Source organism: Hippocampus guttulatus, chromosome 11, assembly GCF_054856545.1.
Source record: "Hippocampus guttulatus isolate MCC_2025c chromosome 11, RoL_Hgut_1.0, whole genome shotgun sequence".
Taxonomy (NCBI): domain Eukaryota; kingdom Metazoa; phylum Chordata; class Actinopteri; order Syngnathiformes; family Syngnathidae; genus Hippocampus; species Hippocampus guttulatus.
In genome coordinates this window covers 18,924,227-18,950,588 of record NC_141271.1, presented here as the reverse complement: position 1 = coordinate 18,950,588, position 26,362 = coordinate 18,924,227, and the positions used below count along the sequence as shown (strand labels likewise).

Sequence of the window (26,362 nt, the reverse complement as noted above, 5' to 3'; positions counted from 1 at the left end):
ATTTGTCCCGCAATGGGGAAATTACAGATGGTGGGATGGGTAGATTGAGAGAATGATGGATCATGCTATCGAAAAAAAATAGCTATCTTTTTTGTCCCTCCCCACACAAATATCATGGAAAGATTCTATTTTTTTGTTCCTCAGCAAAAATAACGAAGTCCATTTTTTTTTTTTAACAACTACTGTGTGTGCTTTTAAGCATTAGAAGACTGCAAGCTAACTTCCTGTTCACTCACTGTTGGACATCAGGGGACACTCGAAACAAAATCGAAATCATTTCTTCTATCTTACCTTATACATTGACATTGACAACCACTATACTAGCTGTTAGGTGCATGCCACAGCAACAGGGGGCGCTATCATGAATCATTTGGCCAGTAAGCAACCAGACGCAAAACGCTAAATTCTACGGCCCGTGTCCCCATTACGCAAACGGTGTGTTACATTAGAGTGAAGCTCCTAACGCTGCGTTTAATCCCCTTGCGAAGAACACATTGGACACAGTCCACCGGTAATAGTTTGTGTGCGTGTGCCTGTGTGTGTTAGCAATGATATATTTGCAGCTGTCAATCACGGAACGAGAAGGTAATGACGCGGCTACATGTTTGTGGCGTATAAACGCGCATTAGCCAGGGCGGCCATCAAAAGAAGGTCACTGCGGAGATGTTTTATGGCCTCGTAAAAGTAGATAACGTCTCTCTCCTTCTACTACACACCTCTATTGTTTATACACACGCGCATACACGCGTACACACACACATACGCCTCTCAACGGCCACTTTGTCTCTCCGCTAACCACGTGAGACATCTCAATGTGACTTTAATTTACAAAAAGGCACTTTGATACCTGTTGGGGCATTGCCATGTATGTTAAACTGGTGAGTTGAACATCTGGAAATGCTAAGCTACCATGCAAGTATGTGCTAGTAGTAGTAGTAGTAGTAGTACAGTAGTACTCGTGTGAGTAGCAGTAGTACTTGTGGTAGAAGTACTAGTACAAGTAGAAGTAGTAGTGCTAGCTGTAGCCATGATTGTATTCGTAGGACTAGTAGCTGTACTTGTGCTACCAGTATTAGAATGAGTAGTAGCTGAAGCGCTAGTTGCAGTAGTAGTGCTAGTAGTATCAAGCTGTATTTGTAGAGATATTGATAGGAGCAGCCATAGTTGTACTCGTAGATCTAGGATCAGGGATGGCGCTACACTTGGGACTGGGAGGGGGTTCAGTGGGGGGGAGGCTTAGCCCCATCCGAAATCTGCTTCATGCTCATAGAGAACCTACACATTAATAGTTCAAGTAGGACTTGAGCATTCGTTGCTGAAAGCCAACATGCTAGTTAGTCGTAGTTTAAGTGAGACTGGTATACATTTTGAGGGTGACCGGCTGTTTCCGTCAATCTGCCAGCCACTATTGATCAATCCCCTGGACCCCTCCTTTAGTAAAAATCAATGATGAAAATGTCTTAAGAGCTCATGTAGAAGCCATCTGCTCCCCCATAACTCCCATTTTCGGGCTCCTCCTCCTCCAAGACGTGCTCCTCCATCCCTGGAGATGTGACGCAGGTCACCTGAGGGAAACGTCATGTGACTTTTTCTTTGTTGGACTTAACTCTCCACACATTTGCTTCATCCGACACTTCTCAAGCACATTTATTTATATTGTTTGTACTGCACCTGATAACACGAAATAGACTTGATTTGGCTCTTATGTTAGCATGATATTAATGTAGCCATATCTATGTAGTTGTAGACATTTTCACTTCTTTTCTGTTCGACACTTTTTCAGGCAACGACCAATCACAGCTCACCTGTTTTCTGGATTTGGTCCCTTAGGCAATGTGATGCCATTTTCTGTCGACAGCAAGCAGCAAAATGGCCACTCCCTGAGATGGATAAAAACAGGTAAATTTTGCTGCTTAATTCATGTTGCACAAATAATAATAGTAACAATAAACAGAATATCTTGTTTAGATTAGTGGGGCCAGATAGAGCATGTTGTAAAGAAAACGTTTTACTTGACTTCCCCTTGACACAACATGGAGAGTAAAATCATTTGACGATCCAGTATTGAGACAAAATGGACGACAATACAAAGACTGAAATCACATTAAAATATCATTTCACTGGATAATGGTAAAAAAAAAAAGGTGTTCTTTGATGTATTCACACTGTTGATATATCACAATATTCATATTTTCTTTCCCACACATGGTTTCAGTTTAGCATTTAAAAAAAAACTTTTATTTGAGCGTGATCAAGTTGTACGATTCTGTTAATAAAGAGATCTAAATCTATTTGTATTATACTAACAAACTGTCGTGTTATCAACCTGCATAAACCATCTTAATCGACGTATGGCATGTTGAAATTTACTTTTTTTGTGTTTGACAAACAAAATCACTGTCATTGCTGCTGTTTTCTTTTAATTATTAACTATTATGTTCAGCCATCGAAACGAGCCAACCAAGTCATGTGGAAATGGCGGGAAGGTCTGCTGCGTTTCACGTGCGCGCTCACGCTGCTTGAGTTGTGTGCAGCAGCTTTCACGTGTGCGCTCACGCTGACTTTTTTTACGCTGCTTGTTCTGGAAGAGCTACACGCTTGTCTGCGTTCTCTCAGCGTCTCACTGAACTGACTGACTGGAGAGTTGCTCCGCTCATTTTTAAAGCCCGCTAAAAATAACTCACCCCATCTTTGCGTGAAGAGGCGGGGCTGACAGTGGGATCCAGCCAATGGTGAACCTAAATCTCTCCCAGCCCCGCCTACCACCTCACGATCTGCTCCTTTTTTGCGCGACCAGCGTTGACATCACGCAGCCTCTTTACCTTATATGGTCACGCGAGCAAGTGAGTGACAGGTGACTCCACGCCCGCTTTCGGTCCCTGTTTGTGTGGAACCTGGCAACCCGCAAAAGCTTGCATGGCGAAGCTGCGTGCCTTTTGCCGTGAAGTAGACCTGGCAACCCGCAGCCTGCATGGCGAGCTGCATGTACGGAAGCAAACCAGGCAGCCGCGAGCAGAGGCGGAACCGACAAAACTAAGCTTCATTTTTGTCCTTTCAAAAAAAATTGAATTAAAGTGCGCGCTCATTTTGAGCTTTCCCGCCCCAGGAGTAAATGCTTTTTTGTTTTTCTTATTTTTCTCTCTACCCCTCCAAAATCGTGAGATGAGGAAATAATTGTTTGGATGTGACACTTCCGAGCGGACTTTTTTTGGGGCTTGATTGTGGACATTTTTTTCTTGTACTTCTTCTTGTTGTTCTTGCACAACAAGCATGGACGTGCTGGCTAATTACAGTATTTTCCAGGAACTCCAACTGGTGCACGACACTGGTTATTTCTCCGCGATGCCTTCCCTGGAGGAGAACTGGCAGCAGGTCAGTTCGCAGTTTTAAAAGAAATCCACATCAATATTATTATTGTGAATGTGCATGCAGTTACGTTATTGTTTTTGAATCGTTACTGTCCAGTTCGGCTTGTCGTGTTTTTCTTTTTTATTTATTTCCTCGCTCACATGGATCGCAGCGCGGTCCGCTGACAGGCACACACACACACACACACACACACACACACGTACTCGTAAAAACAGTCACGTGCCTTCCACCCGACAAGAAAAAAACATCTACATTTTAAACATTCTACTTTTATTTGGATCTCTGAATAGCTTTTAACGATTTTCTTTATTTATACATTTAAACCTGCTTTTCTTGTGTGGAGTGTTGTGGTGCGCGCGCGTGGCCCCCCGTGCGAGACAAGCCCACGCGCTCAAGCTCCGATCTGATCGATGCGTACGCACGCACGCGCCTAATGGCCGCTGGCTCCCTTTACTAAATAATACATGCACACCTGTCATGGCGAATTTGCAGACTGAATTATGTATCATCATCATCATCATCCTCGTCTGCGTGCGTGTGCGTAAAAAATGTTTTGTTGACATCGGGCCCCTTCGTAAATCATATTCACGCTCATCACGTGCTTACTAAAAGCTATTAATGAGCACGTGGTATGTTAATTGGCGTGTGTGTGTGTGTGAGTGTGAGATGGTTCCACACTGATGGACATTGAATGAACACAGCTGTGACCAGCGTGTGTGTAGATGTCTGTGTGTGTGTGTGTGTGTGAGTGCGCGCGTGCACGTGTGTGTGTGGCCCACATGTCCATTACGCCTACAGTACTGAATGAAGCCCCATCCCATCCATTAAGTCTACATTTACTCGACAGCAGTAAAAACTGTCGGGTTTTTTTCCCCCGTTTTTTTTTCTTCCCCCAGCGTAAAAGGCATCGATGCGGAATGGAGGGGACACAGTCATTCCCTCGAATACTGTATTCTTCCTTCGAAGGTTGAATCTGATTTGTGGAGCTATTTTGAGTGATCTGTAGACCCTGTCACACTGCCTTTTAAAGTGGGAACTTTATCTGATGTTCTGTGTTAAAGGCACCAACATGGAATGGGGGGGGGGGGGGCGAAGTCGACGACAGTAAAGCGGCAATTTTTCGGCTTCTAAGTAGAGCTGGAACTTAAAGCCTGTGTGTTTGAGGCATGGCCAGGGGGGTCGGCCCCTTTCACACTGCCTAATAAAACCTAAACTTTCCCTGCTGGGCTGTGTGAAAGGCGCTGTCGGCAGTTGTTTAGCTCGAAAGTAGCATCAGTGATGCAACTTCCAGACTGTGTGTAAAGTATGCCGTGATGCCCGGACGGATGTATGAAGTTTCCCAATTGCTGCCGCGTTGTACGGAAAGCCATTGTCGCCATCCGAGAACGGCGCAAATCAACTTGAGGAATCGACAAAATCACAATGATAACTACTTTCATATTTTGATATGATAATACCCTTGTTTGTTGTCATTAGCCTTCGCTTTTTTTAGCATGCTTGCTAGCTTCCGTGTAGCCTTTTTGCTAGCGTTTTTATTTCGCCGCCATTCTGTATCCTAGCAACAAGCCACCTGAAGCTAGTTAGCTGTTGTGAAGCGTAAATGTGGTCTTTGGACCGGAGGCTAACTCATGACTAGCTTGTAGCCCAGTTTGGACTAGGTTGTTGGCACTAACAGACATCAAAGCCCGTTCGGGCTCATTTGTAGTTTCAGTAAACTCTTGAAATGTCGTCAATGTTGTTTGAGCCTCTGTCTGTTCTGAGCAGCTACGGGACTCATCCCCCCCCCCCCCCCCCCCCCACACCCAATATGCATTTTTTAAAGATGACCTTATGCTATATGGAGACAGCAGCATAAATTAGCATATCTGTCCACTCTCATGTGGTCTTTACGAGATGTTGTGTGCATCCAGTTGCTGTATACCTTCCAGCTTCTGACAAAGTTGCCCCACAATGTTGTGTGCGTCCATTTTACTGTTCTCGCTTCATGTTTTCTTGACCTTCTTATAGGTGATCTTATGTCATGTGATCATACTGAATACCGTTCCAGTTGACGCTGACATGAGGTCGCTTTACAACGTTGTGTTCCTCGATATTTGTCACGTGAACCGACATCACTTTTTTTTTGTTCTGCCCCGTCTGCATTTTTCAAGCAATATCTTTCACTCTTTAATTCCAGTCGACTCTTGACGTGGTCGCACCGCAATGTTGCGCGTGTCCGTATTCATGTTCCAGGGCGTTATGATATGTGTTTGTTCCACTCACTCTGCATTATTTGTAAAAGTTAATGTTAAGCTACAAAAGGGAGGTCTTTAATTCGCGTTCCAGTCGACTTTAGCCGCTCAACAATGTTGCGTCCGTCCATGTTTAGCTTCCGTGGCCCTTTTTCAGAAACATTAAATGCTGGTGTCATTCGAAATGAAAGTAATATGGGAATAAAATCTGTAATGGCGTAAATGAAGGCCTTTCCCAGACACGATGCTTGCGAATGGTTAGCCGCTATTTTTAAAATAGGAAACACGGCATATTACATGTTTCAAGCCATGTCAAGTTTCCTCAAAATTCGTTCTCTGTGGGGACACACACACACACACACACACACACACACACATCCACTGGCGTCGTCATATTTGGTTGCTTCCTGTGTCTTCTTCTTTGTCCTCTCTCATCAACTGCTTTGCCCGACCACCAAACGCACACTCACGCGCGCGCTCACACAAACACGGGCCCAGTCCCGCCTGTCTGTTAGCCTTGTTGCGTCTGACAGCAGCAGCTCCTCCTCGCCGTATAATTGCCGCGTCTGTGCGGATTGGGAATGATGTGATGGCCTTTTGGGATTTGTGTGTGTGTGTGTGTGTGTGTGTGTGTGTGTGTGTGACAATAAATCCAGACTTTCCAGCCTCGCATCACATTTTTTTTCCGGCTATTTTTACCAGATTCCGCTTAAAAGCGTTTTTCCCTTCCCGCCTGTTACGGTCGGCGGTCGTTTCATGCGCTTTCATCTCGATTGACGGACGGATGGATCCACGGCGGCATCGCGAGTTGCCAGGCGCTTTGCGTGCCGCCGATGCGTTGCGGCGCGGCGCTGAATTCCCGATGGGAATCGTGGCGGCACAGAAGATAAGAACAGCGAGAGACGTGTACGTTGACCGCTATCGTCTCGTCTCAAATTACTTTTCGGCAGTCTGCCGTCGGGGGGGTGGGGGGGGGGGTACCGAGTGCGGTGGTAGCAACCTAAAGGAGTCGACACATTTTCAGATTTCAGGAGCAACGTTGTCTGACTTTGACATCGTGATGGTTTCAAAGCAAATCGGCCCCCCATGCTGTTTAGTTGCAGGCATGGGCCTTGAGACTTTTTTGTGCGACCCAGTACGATTCCGCAGTGTCGTGTTCGTTTGGTAAACTGGTGTCAGGTTGTAAAATATTTTTTCAAAAGCGGAAATCCATTTTGATGGTGATTCCTCGATCCCTTCAAAGAAAAATGGCTTCCTTCCGGGCATGGCTCCGTGAGACTTTTTCATGCGTCTTGCCGTGATAGACAAGTCCACCAAATTTGATCACAATCGGGGAAACGGGGTGTGCAAAAAACCCCCAACCCTTGCAACCACTTTTTCATCCTGAGTTCTTCAAAGCTTCAAAGCCTGCTCACTTCCGGGTATGGCTCCTTGAGACTTTTTCATGCGCCTTATCACGATGGATGCGTCCGCCAAATTTCATGTCAGGCACTGAAATTGGTGTCAGGGGCAATTCTTTTCCAAGAACGGGCCATCGTCACCACTCAAAGCAAAACGGCAGACTTTCTGTTCAGCCTTGAGACTTTTTTTGTGTGAGCTGTCATGATGACCACCTGACATGACCACCAAGTTTTGTGTCGGTCACTTAAATTGATGAGTTTTTCGTGCGTCCTGTGATGATTGACATTGTCGAATTATGTGTCGATCATCGGGTAGTTTTTTTTTTTTCACGAATGGGTCATCTCACCCATTTTTTTCACCTCAAACCAAAATGGCCGACTTCCTGTTCAATTTGCAGCATTGTTCAGACTTGAAAGGAATTTTCAATGGCCGCTTGTCCAAAGTTGTATCGGATACCAAAATTAGGATTTGTACTCTCCCACTTTTTTTGGTTTCCATGCCAAACTTCCTCTTTTGATTTCTATGGCAGCCCATTTAGGCAGCTGTTTCTGAAAATAGTCCGTCATTGCCAATCAATTAATCATGCCTGTCCCCAGTGTCTGACTTTCCTTTGTTCACACACGCACACACACACACACGCACACACGCGCACACACACACAAACTATTGCGTAAGTGAACAGCTGCTTCCTGGTCAGACAAAAAGAGGAAACAAAACAAAGAATGAAGAAAAGAGGAAGTAAACGACAGAGAACCTGAATGACTGGTTGTCTTCCGAATCCTCTTTTTTTAAATTTTTTTTTTTAAATCAAACTCCCTTTTGAAATTTTTAATGTGACCATTTCGCTACGCGGAATTTGTGAAAGCAAAGGCATAGACGCGGCTAATCAACGTGCAGATCAGCAGATTTCGCAAATGGGAAGTGATGAAAAATACAAGTTGATCTTTGATGAGCAATCTACGTTTGATTGATCATCCTTCCTGGTGCTGGCACTCATTCCTGTGAGGCTGCACATCGATTCATCTGTGTAACACACACACACGCACACACACGGGCACACATGCTCGCACACGCACACCTTGGTCGGCCATAATTCAGGAGACGAATGAGGCGTTCAGTCGCCGGCGCGGAAGATTAAATAAGAGTCTATTACCCAGACAAACTAGTTGGGAGTACGGCGCCGTTAAAGCGGAACAAATGAGGCACGACTACAAAGTTGGGTTGTGAAAGTCGTCCTCATCTTTACACATGGCTGGGTGCGCACGCACGGGATTGTGTCTGTGTGTGTGTGTGTGTGTCAATAAAGGCAGACAAAGGTGATAAAACACCATGGATGGTCATGATTAATTGCTTGGCAATCATTGATTATTTCACAAAGGCTGCCTAAATGGGCTGCAGCAAAAAAAAAAAAAACAGCAGGAAGTAAACAACGAGGCAGCAAAGCTTTTCCATGTGCGTGTCTGTAAAAAGGACACTAGACATTATTGCTTGCTCAACAATCACTGACTGCTTCAGAGCATCCGCCTAAACGGGCCGCAAGAGAAACAAATCACTGGAAGGCAGCAAAAAAATCTCCGTCTGGAGCCAGCAAATCGGGTGGGATTGAATCAACAGCGCCTCCGCTGGTAGCAGTCAAGTAGTGCACGGCGTTGTGAACCGCAATGCTTTGAAACACGATTCGTCAATTCCACACCATCGACCAAATTCTCTATGAAGCGATTATTACGTGCATCCCGACACTTCTCTACTAGTGTGCGTTTGTGTGCATGTCTGCGCGGGAACGGAGAGCTTAGTTTGCCAACGCGGCCTGAAGCTAGCAGGACAGAATCCAACACAAGGGCATGCACACACACGTGCACTCGTCCACATGCCAAAGTTACGCGCACTTTTGGTTTGCGTGAACCTTTAGCCCCCGTGAGTTGTGCTGCCATGGTAACATTCAAAGTTGCCTCACAGGCCTGGCTGAGACATCTTAAGTCCATTTAGTGTGTGTGTGCGTGCGTGCGCGTGGGTGTGGGCGTGTATTTTAAGGAAAAGGCTGTAGAACAAATGTCATGTATTTTTGAGAAAAACCTGCTGTATTTTATTTAATTATATTATTTAAGAAAAAGGTGTACATTAAAAAAAAACCCCAATGTATTTACAAGGGAGAAAAATACAAATATATTTTCAGGAAAACATGTCATATTTTGAAGGAAAAAAAAGTTATACAAAATAATAAAAATAAAAAAATTGGCACCCATGTGTTAAGGTTTCGAGCAAAAAGGTTTTTATTTTCCATAATAAATTTTTGTAAAATAAAAAGTGGCATATGTTCATGAAAAAGTTGACTTTTCGCATGGAAAAAGCATTGAATTACCACATTTATTTTTTGGGACATTTTTACAGGTGTACGACTTCACCAAATTTTAAAAAAATGCCCTTTTTTTTTTTAAAGGCAGGAGGTTTTTTTTCTTTACTGTTTTCATCTTCGTAAAAGGAAAAAAGTCACATTGAAAAAAAAATTAAAATGGATTTCTTTTTGTGGGAAAAAAAAAGGTGTATATTTCCGTTCCAGAGGGTGTATAATCTTGAGAAGACAAATTGTGGCTTTCTAAAAGAAAAAAAAAGGGGGGGGGGTGAGGGACCCGCAAGCAGATAACATACATGAAACACTTCAAGTCAGCATTTCCCTTCTTGGCGACTGGGATCGGTGTTTGATGACTTCTGTCTGGTGGTCATTGATCTTGTGGACCCGAGCACTAACACCGCGTTTATGTTCTAATCGATAGCGACGCGACAACATCAAAGACCCCGTGGACGCTCATTTGGGCATGTCGCTTTGTCTTGGACACTATATGTGTGCCACCATTCCAGTGCAGCTTTATGCATGAATGATTGTTGTGTGCCCGTGTGTATGTGTATGTGTGTGTGTGGGTGTGTGTGTCTCAAGTAAATGGGTCGATGTAGAGGAGGAGGATGACCTTGGGAATAAGAGCTCAGACGTTTTGTCTCAGAGGCGAGGAGCACTAAGACAAAACTGAGACACGCTCAAAGATAAACATCAGGACAGGAAGTGGACAAAAGGGGAAGTGGTTGTCCAGGAAGTCGGAGGTCATACTTCCTGTTGGCCCCGAGATCCAATGTGGTTCAGGACGCCATGTGCTTTGGGTTCATGCGTTTCTATCTTGTCGAACTCTTGATGTGAGTCTCTGCGTTGTTCCGGGTAGTGTTGGTCTGGACCGCCACGTGCTTTTGCCGCAAGTCCAGGTGGCGCACTTCTACATGATGCAAATCCACTCCATGTATGTCGACGTGGTCCACGTAGGCCGGCAGACGAATTATGTTGTCAGGGCAACGCAGCGTGAAGCCGCAATGACTTTTGCTTTGTTTTGTGGTTGAGTGCAGTCCACGAGGAATACATGCGTGTGCATGTGTGTGTGTGTGTGTGTGTGTGTGTGTGTGTCCGCGCGTTGTTCCCACAAAGCTGAGAGATTGCAGTCTCGTCGTGCGCTTTGCATATCCTCTCTTTGTGCTTCTGCTCCAAATGTGTGAACGTAGCGGTTGCTTGAAGGTTTGTCATGATGTCAACGCTAATTTGCATTAGCCTGTCTGTGGGTTTTCATATTATATGTTAGCATGAGGCTAACACATACCATAAATTGGCAATTTGGATATGTTGCCGCTTCATCTATGGTACAGCGGCAACTGCTCGAAGGTTTATAATTTACATCAATGCTAATTTACCGTAGCCCGTGTATGGCATTTTGCGTTATATTAAGCTAGCAGACTCTTCTTAGACGGATAAGATTGGGTGGAACGTTTTGGCGTGTAAATCAAATTCCAATTGGACCAATTGTGTTTTGCTGTACGTGTCAGGTTTACAGTAGACGTCAACTGGGAGGCTTTTGGTTCTGTAATTGGGAGATGCCGCGAGCTGGATGAAAGTGTCCTGCTTCGTTGGGTTCTGTGTGAAACGTACAGACTGAAGAATGGTCTTCGAGGACAACTGCGATTGTGATATTTTGTTTGATGTTATCAATTGATGTTCAGTTCCTTATCTGTGTCATTTGATTGAATGATGATTATGTTCTCTGTTTCATGAAGTGCAATATTATAGAATGCTCTTTCCTTTGTTTAAAAAAAACCCAAACATATACAGGATACGTTAAGTGGTGACTATTTTACATACCAGATGATAATTCCTGTGTGAAAATTTTGTTTTTTTGCTGTTTTTTTTTTTGTGTAAGTAAATTTGGGACTCTTCCAAGATGACCTCATTTTTGTTTTTTACTCCAAGAGGGAACATCACTCTGATGCTGCACAGCATTTTGTGTGTGTGTGTGTTCATGCGCTTGCGCGTGTGCACATGTGTGCGCACAGTACATGTGAATTATTTAGGGTTGAACTGCAGGACAAAGCAAAATGGAAATGTGGAGGGTGTTTCTCTTTTCACCCCAGGATGGCTCTCTAATGCACACCCGCACACACGCGCACACACACACACACACACACACACATGCATGCAAGTCATGTGACCACTCGCTCTGCTTTCCAGCAAAGTGAGAGCACCCCCCCCCCCAAAAAAAATCTCTGGAGGTCAGACTGCGGTGAGGCTGTGATGGTGATGGCGGTCCCCGGAGGCAACCAGGTGCTCTTTTTGTCCCCTCGCGTGATTGGTTGCCAGGACAACCACATCTGCAAAGCAGTTGGTTGTCTTAGCAACACGTCCAATAGGTCATGGGTCAGTCGACATGTCAGTCATATTATTTCTTTATTTTTTTAGTTTTTACTCTGACATAGTGACTGGCAGATGAATACATTTGGAATGATTTTTAATCTGTATTTTCTTTTTTTAAATTATTTTTAAAGAAGGGTGGGGAAATAGACAGTTTAGTCATTGCATTTGCAATGTAAACAATGAAATTATTATTTAATAGTGAAATAAAATATAAAATTCTAACTTAGTCAATGCCTTCATTTTTCCATGTCATTTGAACTTCTGGATTTGAGTGTATTTTCATTTGATTTTAAATAGAAAATTAAATTGAAATGTAATTTAAAATTCAAATCATGAATTACCTATAAAGCCTATAGTACATAAAATACATAAGTCGTTTGTTTATATTTTATTTGTATTTATTTTAATTTTTATTTTGTTTTTAGGGATTAAAAAAAGCCTAATTTGCCAATAGTAAGTAGCTGGAACTTCATTATGAGCACATGAGGATTTTTTTTTATTTATTCATGTTCAGTTACTTGTTACTGGAGAAAGAGAGCGCGAGAAACAGCATTTTCACTCCGATGGCCTTAAAACACAAAAATCGCTTTGATTCCAAAAATCCTGGCGTCCTCCCGCATCCTACTTTGGACGTGTTCCGCATATTCCGACCGGCCATGCGCCGGGTCCAAATCGCTCCCAAACGAAATGGCCACCGAACGCGGGTGACGCCAGTCACCCTTGAATGTAAAAGCACTCAACGCGGACAGAACGCGCGCACGCGCGCAGTGATCATAAATGCATTCATAAGCGGTGAAGTCATCGCACGCGCGCTCCCAGAAGCCTTTGTTTCACTCACGCGCGCCGAGTCACGCATGCTCGCACTCCGCAATGACCTCATCCCTGAAATCATCCCATCACACACCCGCGTGAAGACAAAGGGCTAATCCATTAGGACTCAACAACAGCTGGGACCCCCCCTTCGGGTTCCACTTGATTGTCTTAAACACTCAATCGTCCATCACATGGCTCCAACTTGGATCGCAATGAAGTAATCCTAATCGCAAAAAATAAGATCATTCTTGTCATATGATTAAAAACAAGATGTTTGCTCAAGTGCTGAGCTTGTAGAATTGATTTGCGACCACTCCGGATAACGTTTTGGCCCAGAGTTGTGTTACTTCAAAGCAAAATGGCAGACTTTCGTGTTTTTTTGTTTTTTTTCACGCGTTGCGTCTTGAGACTTTTTTTGTGGGTCTACTCATGATAGATAAGCTTGCACATTTTTGTTTCCTAAGTGCAACCGGCTTCTGCGGTTGATCAAAGCAACTGAATTGTTTTTTCAGGCGTGGCGTCTTGAGACTTTTTTTGGTGGGTCTACTCATAATAGATAAGCCTGCAAAATTTTGTTTCCTAAGTGCAGCCGGCTTCTTTGGCTGATCAAAGCAACTGGAAAAATGACCCTAGAATACACAGAAAAAAACCAAAACTTTTTGTTGAATTTATTCAATTTAATTTCATTGGGTGAACGCACGAAATAAAATTGATCCAGATACATTTTTTAAAGTAGATGATACATTTTTAAGTGTAGATACTTCAAAATAAACAACTTGTTGAGACTTTTTGCATGAGTTGCTATGTCTACGAAATGTAATGCGCGGCTGCCTTTGGGGGCTGGATTAAAAAAAAAATTAAATCAAAGCACCACTGGAAATGATCAAAAATGACCCTCAAATAAGTGCTTTCAAACAAAATGGCCGATTTACTGCATGGTTTTTTTTTTGACGGGGGGTGGCCTTGGGGGAACGTGCCAAATACATTTCATGTGTGTAAATAAAACAGACTTGGGGGCTGAATTTTCAAACAAATTTCCAAAAAGCCTGGAAATGACCTAAAGTGAACCCCAAAATACATGCTTTCAAACAATATGTCAGACTTCCTGTGTCTTTCAAGGCATTGGCTTCTTGAGACTTTTTTTTGGAGGGGCGGGGGGGGGGTCTCCACATGATCGGCATGTCTACCAAATGTCATGTTGCTAAGGGAAACCGGCTTCGGGAGCTCAATTTTCACAACGTCCTATAGTGAAGGTGACTGAAGCTTGTCGCTAATGTTCCTTTCCGAGCGGAGGAAGCATTAAGAACACTTTTAAATCACGCCATTGATGTGCTACTTTCACGCTCAATTAGCAAGACAGACAGAGTGTGCTTGCGTGAGCGTGTGTGTTCACACACACACACACACACACACACACGCACACACTTTTGCTTTAGTGAGTGTGTGCGCGTGCATGTGCGTGTGTGTTTGTGTGCGCGCGTTTGCGCGTGCTGGTGGCTACGCGTGCTTGCCCGTGCGTTTGTGTGCGCGCTTGTGCCTGCGTGTGCACGCGTGAGTTGGTGCGCGCGCGCGCGTGCGTGTGTCTCCCTCGTTGGACACCGATGAGACGACGCCAACCGAAACTGCAATTAAAAGTTGTTTTGTGTTCTCATCGATGTCTATTGTTTGAAACGGCTGCTCGAGGCAGTCCCCCCCCCCCCCCCCCCCCCCCCCAGTCAGGGCTCCAAGAAATAAATAGTCATTGTTGGAAGCGGGGCAAAAAAGCACATGAAAGTTGTAGAAGGATTGTGGAAAGTGTCAACGTTACTCATGCAAAACGCAAAGCCATAAAACACATCAAATAAGTTATATTTGGGAGGAATGCCCCCCCCCCAACACCATTCTTGACACTATAGAGTATATTAAATGTTTTCCAATTTATATTTATATTTTTGGTTCCTGTCTAATAGTGCACACAAGTGTGCCAGGCTATAAATTGTTTTTCAATTATTTTTTATTTTTTAGAATTTTTAACTAAATAAAAGCTCATTTTTCACTCATACAGATATTTTAGATATTATTTAAAAAACATTTCCATGAAAGTGGGCTTTTTAAAAATAGGTACAGTATTTCAGGAAAAAAAATCCACATTTCAAAAGAAAAAAAGTACTATATTTTTGGGGGGGAAAATCCTGAAAGGTTGTATGTATTTAGAAAAAAAGAGAGGTGGGTTTTTTTTTTTTGCAAAAAAATCATACTTATGAGAAGAAAGTTAAACTCTTAGTTTCACAAAAAAACTCAACAAAAAGTTACACATTTTCAAGGGAAATTTTTGACTTTTCCACGGAGGAGAGTAATCTTTTAACGACGCCGTGGAGACGCATTGCGATGTCACCAAACGCCAACAAGATAACATTTTGAAAGATGCTAACGACGCGCCCATATTTCAACAGCACTCGTCCAATTAGCAGCTTTTAGACGACACGCTCCACACAATCCATCCTCACGCCGACACGCAATCATTTCATTAGGCTTTTGGTTTATTCGTCTTTGAAGATTAGGCTTTGTTTTCGTTCTCAATTGCTCTGCAAAAGATGCCTTCGAGGATCTGCGGCTTTCTCTGGAAATTCAATACAAAGCGCATTTAGCAGTTGCTGTGTGTGTGTGCACTCGCGCGTGCATGTGTGTGTGCGCGCGCGCATGCATGCTAGTTATTTGTCATGTTGCCCTGCGCCGCCAGGAAGACGATAGGCCAGACATCCTATTGAGACACACACACACACACACACACACACACACACACACACACACACACACACACACAGAGTGAGAGTTTAATTAAGAGAAAGCTCAGCTGACGGAGGAACAGATGATTCTACCGCTGATTCCAATTCCTCCATCTCAGCCAATTACTCAAATGGCCTGGGACACACACACACACACACACACACGCACACACGCACACACACACACACACATACAGAATGAGCATAAGCCTGTTTAAGCAGTATTAAATTATGCTTCAAATTAAAAGCTTGTACCTGCCTTGTCCCCTTAGTCTCGGGCATGTGTGTGTGTTTTAGATTGTGTGTATGCATGTGCACATATACGTGTGTGTGTGTGTAAGATTATGCTGTTAATTAATTTTATGCCGTCGTATTTAATAATCACACAGTGAAATGTTGAGTGTGTGTGTGTGTGTGTGTGTGTGTGTGTGTGTGTGTGGGTGTGGGTGCGTGGGTATGTATGCATAACCAAGATTGTGTGCGTGAGTGTGCATGTCTTAATGTGTGTGAGTGAGTGTGTTTGTGAGGATATGATTGTGTGCGTTTGTGCCTGTTTGGGTGTGTGAAAGTGCGGATATGAGTAGAAAGTTTCAAAATAAAGTTTTTGTGGGTTTTTCCCCCTGATGGATTTCAATGGGTGTGAATTATGGACAGATTTTCGCTATTCGCGGCCTCTCGCACTTCGTGCTGGCTTGCTGTTCAACGGTTTTGTGCCATCCTTGAATGGTATAGATTTTTTGTGCGCAACAGCATTTTGCAGTGGGATAAAAAAAAAAAAAAGACTGGATGTGATTAATTTTTGGGTTATTGCAGGCAGGAGCTGTGTTATACGTGCACGGAGAAATGTATTAGGAAAAAAGAAATAGATTGAGAGCACGAATTTTGTCCATATATTTGACGTCTCTCTGGTTCGGAAGTGCGTGGTGCTGCATGCCCTCCCCCCCAGTAGCCAAATTGTGGACCCCTTCATCATTGAAGTTGCCCATTCCTGCTCTCAGTTTTTCTCTTGAACACATACACACGTTATCATCAGCTTTAAGTCATTATGCTCTTCACCCACACACACACACACACACACACACACACACACACGCACACACACACACGCACACTTGAAGCCTCTTTTGCGTCTAATGAGCCATCAGTGTGCTCGCATCAATGGAGGAGGCGGAGCTTCAAAGAGCCTCTTTGACAGATGCCAAAAAGCGTTTTAATTAGGAGCCATTTGTGCACAAAAAGGAAAGGAAAACACTCACCAGCTGAAGGGGGAAATAAACACACACACTCACGCTGAGTCATGCTTGATGTACTCCACACGTTTGAGGCCATTTTTATCGCAGAAGGTAACGTTTTTTCATCGGGTAATACTGGGCTGAGCGATTGTGAAAAAGAATCCAATTGGCTCTTTTTCCTGAATTTTTGCCATTGCGATGAAATACACGATCGTTGTTTGTTTTTTTTAAATGGCGACCTTTGCTCTTTGATATATTGAAACAAATATGACACTTTAGTGGCCTAATGTGCCGGACAGCATTGTGTTGGCTTTGGCTTTGATGACCTCGTGGCTTCAGCCTTGTGCATTCTGACATTTGCTGATGATTATGGCTTTTCATCTTGTATCGGTGAAGTGTGAAGTCCAAGATGCAGCGCACGGTGTGACTTCATCATCATGGTGGTTAATGATGTCATCGGTGTGCACTCAGACGTTTCCTGGAGGATCCACTTGACTCTGTTTGCTTTTTTTTTTTTTTTTTTGCACTGTCAAAAGCCTCTCGGCGAGCTGCCGGCTTGCATTCGTGATGAATTCTCACTCATACACTCACGCGCGCGCACACACTGTACATGAATTGTCTTTGTCTCATCGGCGCTTGTTTGATGAGAAAACAACGCAGTGTGTGTGTGTGTGTGTGTATTTTAATGATTGTCACTCAGCAGTAGGCCTCTGCCAGGGCCCATTTTGCCTCGCTGTGCAAAGAGACTGTCGCCGCAACTACCGATGTCAAATTTCAAAACCTGCCACCTGGCTCACTCCGTTACTGCCTAGCCGCTGAACTAACAAATTAGTAGTCTGATTAAGTTCCTCATGAACAAGCCCACTCACTTAGTCACTTCGCAACTGACAAATTAACTTCAACTAACTGCTATATTACTCGCTAGCAAACTAACATTAGTCAGGTCTAAGTAGCCGACTGACTAATTGACTAAGTAGCTAACTGGCTAAGTTACCAAATAACTGACTGGCTGAAGAACTAATAAACTAGCAAGCTAACTACCTTGTTACTAACCAACTAACAACTATGGTACTACTACTAGCGCACTGAATGTCTAAGCAACAACCAAACTAACTTACGAAATGACTGACTGGCTGATGAACCAACAAACTGGGAGCCTCACGATCTAACCTACTAAAGTACCGTACAAACTAACGTTCTCACTAAGTCACCCACCAAGTCATCTCCTGTGATATCTCAGTGACTGGCTAGCTTAAAGCTAATCTGCTAATAGCCAAAAGCTATCTGACATGCTAATGTATTCGCGACCATACTAAGTGAAATATAAACTCTCGCCTTGCGTCTCCACTCTTGGTAATAACGCTCACTTCCGACTGTCAGAGAGCTATGGATGACACAACATGCTAATTATTGTATTTGTAACACTGCAGTGTATCATACTTGGAGCCATTACTAATATTTTGGCCAGCTCGTGCCTGTAAATAGGGCTCCAATATATTAAAAAGATTGAATCATAAATTTAATATTTAAGATATATGAAAGCGTTACACATGCACAATGTCATTGTCAAGGTAACACAATGTGATGCAGATTATTTTTGCATGCGCGTGTGGGTTTTCTGTAATGTGACCTTTCTCCATATGTTTTGTGTGTGTGTGTGCGTGAGCGGTCCTCGACGTCAAGCAAGCAAGCCGATGATGTTGACACTCAACATGACTTCCCTCTCTTGCACATGCATACATTTATACTCTCTCATGAAGCCCCCTTCACACGGCTCGTTAAAGACCACATTTCACACCTTTTCGCCGCATCGCTGTACTCGGTTAAACGACGATATGGCAGGGATGAAGTCAATTTGGCAATTTTCCACCGATATGGTTGACTGTGCCTGGGGAACTTTAACACCAGGCATTCACTTTTCCTGCCCCGTTGTGTCGAAAGCGGTAGTCACTGATCAAGAACTATTTGTTCCACCAGATAATGTGTGAAAAATGGAAACTAAAGTTTCAGTTAGGCCTCTGATATAGCCACGGATACAGATTTTTTTTTCTCAAAGCATGTAATAATGACATGATTAACGAGAATGTCAATAATTAAACAGTGGTGTCATGATAATTCAGTGGGCATTGTGCTGCTCCGTTTAGCTTGTGCATTTTGGCCACCCGGGGGCGGTATAGTAAAATTCAGTCACGCAGACACACAAAGAAGACTTTTTACGGAATCACTGTGTGTGATTGCGGTTTCCGATTGTGTTAGCATGAAGCTAGCGGTTTTGAATGCAAAGCGATGTCAAGTACGTCGTTCTCATTACGGTTGTGTTTATTTTTTTAAGCTCTCCAGACCATCGGGGGTGCACTCGTGCCACATTAACACTTGTTCTGTCTCCTTTGTCCTTCAGACATGTCTGGAGTTGGAGCGTTACCTCCAGACGGAGCCCAGAAGACTGTCAGAGCTCCTGGACGAGGACCTGGACCGCCTTCTGGCGCCAGCCCTCACTCAGGGCGGCGACAGCGATGAGGAGCTCATAGACCCCCTACTAGCCGGTTTCCCGGCACAGCCCAGTCCGCTCCCCAAAGTTCACGCCAAACTCCTCCAAACTCTGACGGACAGCAAGGATCAGGTCCTGGCGTCGGGTGTCAGCGCCGCCCAGCTGAGTGCCGCCGTCACGTCTCTAACGCCGCCCTCGTCCCCCGAGTTGGGGCGCCACCTGGGAAAACAGGCGGGCGGCGCGCTCACGCTCAAGCTGGTGGCCAAGAAAGTGGGCCTGGGGGCAGCCAAACTAGTGGCGGCCCGGGCACTGACGTCTCTCCCGCCGTCCCAGCCCCCAGGCCCAGCAGGGGGCGCGCTCAGCGATGGGGAGCAGGGCGGAGGGCCCGGTCTGGCGGGGGACTCTGCAGAGAACAAGAAGAGAATACACAGGTGTCAGTTTAACGGCTGCCGCAAGGTTTACACCAAGAGCTCGCACCTCAAGGCGCACCAGAGGACACACACAGGTAACACGAATACGACACACATGTTTACAACATGACACGGGCCTATAACATATTCCATAATACTATAATTGCTATAATGTGGTTTGACAAGATCGTTAACTTGTGGCCCTGGTTCTATAATGTGATCTGTCAGTACACGATTCTACGATGCACTCTGAAAACTGCTGGGTCACGAATAACCCAAGGAGGCTAACCCAGCTTGGGGTCCAAAAGGGACAGAATCAATGCGAAATCTTCTCTCGTCAACTTTAGTTCGCAAAACTGTCCAAAATGGCCTCTAACGCCATTTGTATAAATAAAATACAGAGGACTGAGAATGAAGCCCTGTAGTACACCACAATATTATCTACATACATGAAACTGTAATACACTCAAGACTACACGATTTAACATTGAATGCTACACTATACTGTGCTATACTCTACAAGTGAAAAAATTATGATTTGAGACATGCATGCTCATTGTGTGTGAATTAGTGTATGTGCAGGGCCGCAGGTGTCACACACGTCTGCTCTAATCCCCCCACCCCACTTTTTTTTTTTTTTTTTTAAAGTGTACAGACACATACGCACTTACATACACGCTGAGGGTGGCGGGCCCGGGCTTGACGCCGCGGCAACCATGATGCCAGCCAATTATTGCACGACAAGGCAAGGATGCGTGATGGAGAAGTCACCTAGCAACTGAGAGAACGTGTGTGTGTGTGTGTGTGTGTGTGTGTGTGTGTGTGTGTGTGTGTGTGTGTGTGTGTGTGTGTGTGTGTGTGTGTGCGAGTGAGTATGTTTGTGGCGGGTGGGAAGGTGTAGGAGGGGGTGAGAGAAAGCGCGAGGGAGCTTGACAGACACGAACAATCCAGCAGCCAATTAGGGAGGAGAGTGATGCAGTTGCCTAGCAACCAACGTCAAGCAAGAGGAGGAGGGGGCGCATTGAGGGGGATGGGGTGCTGTATTGAATAGGCATACACCGTCATATTTATTGAATCTATGGACATTTATGAATATTTGCACTGTGCCAAGGTCCATGTGTTCTCGCGGTTAGCATGTTAGCGCTTTTCATAGAGTATGATTTTATTGTCTTCTTTTTAATGACAAATCCTTATTTTTCACCCAGGTAAAAGTTATCTCATCAGGGTCAAACAGTGGCCATCACAAATTCTTAAAATACAGGCAATGTTTCAAGTCACATTTGAGCATTCTTGCAAATGTAAAAAAAAGTTTACTGGATTGTGACGTTGATTTATGATGCTCATTGCAAACCTCACGAAAAAGGGGCAGATTAAGCTAATTAAACGGCTAATTAAACTGCTAATGAATGTGCTAATGAAAGCACTCTACGCTTGTAATGGGAGGAGAGGACACCGCCCACCCACATGCAACACACACACACACACACGCACGCCGTAGCATCATGGTGGATTAGTGGCGCCAGTGCGGGATTATCCGCTAAGAAAAGTGTGAGCGCCACCAGGACCTGCAGGCGCCGGTTGAGTGTCGGGCCACTGCCACCGAGATCATATGATGTCAGTACATGACTATTAAATGCCACAACAATACTGGTTTAGACAATACATGATTTGATTGGATACCAGGACAGTGCGGGCATTCTGTTGATTATGAATGTGAGCAAATTTGTGTGTCAATTGTGCATGTCTGCGAATATGTATGTGCTGTAAATGTGTTTGTGTATGCGTCTGTGCGTCCATCAATGCGAGTGCAAGTGTGTGTGTTGGCATGGGTTTGTATGTGAGCAAATGTGTATGGTTGTACGCTATACATGAGTGCGATGTACAGTATGTGTCCAATGTGTTTGGCTGTGTGTGGCATCTGTTGTGTGTCCACCGTCGCATTTCGTCCCATTAGGACGTGTTCAGACCCGCAGTTATGACCGCCGCATACGACGCGCAGGAGCAGTGTGCGGCTTGCACAAAGTCACTTCATTAGCTACACCAGCGAATGACATTGCCACGCTCACTTTTGATTGACAGAGTCAACAATGTGTTCATGATGGCGGCCTGGGAGCTGTACCTAATATTTTGACCCTGTGTCAAACACACACACGCACGCACGGACGCGCGGGTGCCGAGAACAGAACGACATCTCGGAGGGAGGAAATTTCATTTACATGACACTGTGTGTCCGTGTGTATGTGTGTGTGTGTGTGTGTGTGATTTGTAATGAACACAGTGCACCAGTACAAAATGAATTCCCTGCACATTTATGACTGTTTATTGTGTTAAACTGGCTTGGCGTGAGATGTCATGGTGACCCCCTCTTTTGTGTGTATGCGTGTGTGTGTTGTAGGCGAGAAGCCATACAAGTGCTCGTGGGAAGGTTGCGAGTGGCGCTTTGCTCGCAGTGACGAACTGACGCGACACTACCGCAAACACACCGGCGCAAAGCCCTTCAAGTGCAACCACTGCGACAGGTAAACACACACACACACACAAGCACACACACATACACACGCGCGCGCACACACGCGAATAATGCCTAATCAAGTTGGGGCCCCTTGAGGTGAGGAGGAGGATGTGGAAGAGGACACAAAGAAGAGTGAAGATGAAGAGGGTTTGAGTGAGAGGGGCTCTCAGTGTAACCAGCTGGACCCCCAAAACTGACACACACTAACCGCATGGCCATCTGTCTACACACACGCACACACACACTTGAGTCACATGTGTGTCTTTCTTGTGCGGCCTTTGCTGGAGTTGCAAAACCCACAAAATTGACAGAGAGATGGATGGACAGATGGACAGATCAATGGATGAATTGATGGACAGATGTATTGATGGCTGGATGTATAGATCAGTGTTTCCCAACCTCCGTTGAGCCAAGATAACTTTTTTTTGGAACAATTTATGGTCAATTTAAGCAAAATGTAATACATTTCCAGCTTCTTAAGTCATGTTATACTTTGTGGGCCACACCAATAGATGGATGGATAGACAAATGATATATGTAAATGCATGTATATAAATAGATATGTAAATGCATGCGCAGATGGATGGATGGATGAATGAATCTGTAAATGGCTGCTGGATAAGTGGATGAGTTGATGGATGGATGACAACTTGATGGAACAATGGACAGATGGCTACATATTGTAGATGTCGTGATGGATGTACTATACTCAACTCAACTCAACTGTATTTATAGAGCACTTTCAAACAGCCATCGCTGCATACAAAGAGCTGTACATGGATGTACTCTAGATAAAATGATGGGTCGATAGATGCCTACATTGATATGATTGAATAGATGGACGCATGGATGGATGGCATGTCAAGATGGATTGAGGGATGGATGTTGGATGCATCCAGTAGACGATTGGGTCAATGGACAAAATGATGGATGGATGGAAACATACATAGATACAGAGCGATTGTACTGAATATTGATGCCGTGTCCTTGTGTGTGCAGGTGTTTCTCCAGGTCCGACCATCTGGCGCTGCACATGAAGCGCCATGTCTGAAGGGGGCGCTGCCGCGGAGCATGACGGAAGAACAAGAAGGAGGCAGAAGCCCACATGGCATCTAGAGCAGGAGGAAGAGGAGGAGGAGTAGTTAGATTGTCGGTTTTCATTCACTTACTCACACTCACTGTTTTTTACGCGCCGTCTTCGAACGCATCACGGCGGTTTAGCTTCTGGGCTTTTGATAGAAAAAGTCATCACATGCTCGTCTTTGTACAATCAAACTTTTTGGGGGATATATTTTTCTTTTTTTGCTGCGTTTTGTCAGAAGAACGCCATCCAGCCGAAAGAAAACAACACAATCTGACATCCCAGAGACCCACCGCCATCTTGCTCTCTCCTCTGCCGCCAACGGCGCCCGCAACGGACCCTACGTGTGGCCTCTCGGAAAAAAAATGCGCAGCGACACTTTGATTTTTTTTTCAACTGGGAGAACCGCAACGACGCTTCTTCTTGATGACAATTGAGACACTTTTTGCTCTTTTTCTCATTTGGAGAAAAATGTCTTTGAACTTAACAGAATGTGAGAGGACTTGGTCAATCAATGGAACAGGAAGAGGATGTACTTTTTCAAAACTTCCTTTGTGCCACAGGATGTGCGCGGTCAAAAGGGACGCCACTAACTAGCGGGTCGGTTAGCCGCTAAGTAAACGGCTAAATTAGCCGTTTAGTAAACCGCCAAGTTAACTGGTAAGTTAGCCGCTAAGTCAGCCACTCACTTAGCTGCTAACTAAGCTGCTAACTTGGTATCCAATGACTGCACTTTTGTTTCCTAATGTTCAAATTCTGCTTTTTCTTTTGTAATGCTAACGGTTAAAAAAAAAAAAAAATTACAAAAAATATAGAGGAAAACCACTCAAAACACAAAAGAACACACACAAACACGAAAATGGCTTTTCACACTTCACTATTTAGCATCATTTTTTTTCTGATGACAAATGATCTTATTCTGGTTTCCATGGCAACATTTTCTTGATCCACTTCTGTCATGCTTTTTCTCTTTGGAAACATTAACCATGGACACTCAAACGTGGACACTGGAAAATCGCGCCTCCCAAATCCTCCCTCCACGGTGCCGCCAACGGCATAAAAACACGGAGGGGGGTCCGCAGTGCAGCTTGGAACAATCAATACCAAAAACCTCTAACGTGGATTCACCATTTTGAGGCAGCTCCACCACGTTTTTCGTACAAGAGGAAAGGGGGTACGATGGAAAACGTTCACCACCATTATTAGCCCCTTTCAGGCTGCCTGCCAAAGCCGTTTTTACACAGTTTGCTGTTCTGTGTGAAGGTCAACTCACTAATTTCCTGGTTTTTGAGGTAGAATCAGAGACGGGACTATGGCTGTGTGAAAGGGAGTGGTGGAATTTTTGTCGACTTTTCCAGCCCTGTTGCATTGCAAGCAAATGCCCGACAGTTATACTTGGTTAGTTTCTGCATGGAAGTCTTCAACCTCTTAAAATGGCCAATTTTTCTGCAAACAATTTGTGTGAAAGAGGCTGCCGTTTCCAAAACTGCGTCCGCAATAGCACTTGTAATGAGACGTACAATCACAGAGGGACGCTAGTAGCACATTTCAAAGCACGAACGTATGAGTGTGTCTGCGTGAAACTTTGTTTAAATATATTTTGGTCAGGACAAAACTCATAGAATTAGTTTTTAGGTTTCCTCCACGCTTCTGCCTCTTTTAACCTGCTTGGTTTGTTTGTCTGAATCCCAAGTTAGCTCCCGATTAGCGAGCAGTTAATAAGGCTCCTTCGGGTCTGCAGGGATGGCATATGAGAAAAAAAACTAGGAATGGGAGGTGCTCCAGAAGTCTGAACCTGGTGGACTCCATTAGCAGTGAGCTAATAAAGATCGGATTAGCATGAACGGCTACATGCTAATAACAGCCTTCTAGTGTAAGATAATGTGGCTTTTATAGCCGAGTTAGCTTGAGCTTTAGCTTTAGTGTAGTAAAGTCATGTTAGCGAAGCGCTAGCAGCTAGATGGAGGCTAGTTTAGCATCAGCGGAGATCTTCTTCGGGTTAAATTTAGTTTAGGGTTAGGATTGCTGAGCCCAAATGATTCCAAAGAAAGACTCACCAGCCGTTCATGGGGCAGGACTGGCTGAAGTAGGCGGTGTCATTTCACCAGTCGCCAGCTGTGTCTGTTAGCTTTTGTAAATAGCGTGACTTCCTTAGCCGCTTCTTGCTTTAGTTCTTGCCAACGTTGCACTATGTGATCACAATTCTTGCACTGCTAGCTCGCTAGCCAGCTAGCTTAGTCTCGTCGCACTTGTCGCACATCCGCCACGCCACCAGGAAAACAACACGTCACATATCCGACACATGTCAGTCAAAAGCCGTGACACTCAGTCGCGTGACTCTCTTGGCGTCGCTGCTATGACATGACTCACTAGCATCATTAGCGTGTGTTTGTTTAGCACCTTTTTCAAACCCAAACACAGCAAGAAAACTTTTCTTTTAAACTGAATTCTGTCACCAAATGTGATGAAAATTCCCCCAAAAGTCACTGGAAACATCACAAGTTGAAAAAAAAATGTTGATTTAATTCTTAATGTTTCCAGTTTAACATTTTTGTCTCTGTAATTTTGGGCGTAACATTCTGACAAAGTTAAAGCAACTCAATGGCACAAAGCGGTACTGCAACAGAGCTAGCTTGTTCAAGGCATTCAGATGACTTTTTTTAATGGCTTAAGATCATGTTTGAACAAGAAGAAATGTGGCAAATTTAGTGAAAATACTCCAATGGAACCAAGATGCAAGCTCTTAGCTGTGGTCACTGAGTCTCAAAGCATAGACTTTTCACTTAGCGTGTTTGTTTAGCACATTTCTACACCCAAAATACACTACAAATTTTTTTCAACGAATTTTGCAAAAAAAGTCACTCCAAAAAATTTTAATTTGACCATTTTTAAACATTGGCTCAATATTTTTGGGCATGAAATCCTGACAAAAACTATGACATACACTGGAACGACTAAATATCACCCCCAAAGAGGCAAAGTGGTACTGCAAAACAGAGTGCTTGTTTGGTCGATTTTAAAAAAATTGTTTGAAGACCAATTCACACCATGTTAAAAGTGACATTTTTCAGGAAAAAAAAAACAGACTCCGATCAAATCAACTTTCTTTATGGTCCCATTGCCGACACCTTTTTTGCTGTACAAAGTGTTGAAATGATATGATTTGTATGATACGACATTACGTTGTTTATTGACGAGGGAGAGTTTATTTTTGTTACTGGATGTGTTTGATAATTGTTTTTTCTAAATTGGTATTGTATCATATCTATGCAACGAGTGTCCAGTGGAGCCTTTTTATTTAAGAATGTACAAATATGTGTAATAAATGGTAGAATCTCAA

General features: G+C 44.1%; 1 protein-coding gene across 2 annotated transcripts; it reads left to right on the top strand.

Annotated features, from left to right (window-relative positions):
• Positions 1–1,852: 1,852 nt before the first annotated feature.
• LOC147198494 (Krueppel-like factor 7) lies at positions 1,853–26,362 on the top strand. 2 transcript variants are annotated; one of them, XM_086124200.1, is made up of 5 exons: positions 1,853–1,899; positions 3,304–3,372; positions 18,930–19,524; positions 21,825–21,948; positions 22,941–26,362. In XM_086124200.1, exons 2-5 carry the CDS (start codon positions 3,343–3,345, stop codon positions 22,990–22,992), a joined length of 801 nt encoding a protein of 266 aa, XP_085980326.1. In that variant the 5' UTR covers positions 1,853–1,899; positions 3,304–3,342; the 3' UTR covers positions 22,993–26,362. The 2 variants fall into 2 exon arrangements, with proteins under 2 accessions (XP_085980326.1, XP_085980325.1); XM_086124199.1 differs by lacking the exon at positions 1,853–1,899 and having other exon boundaries at positions 2,967–3,372.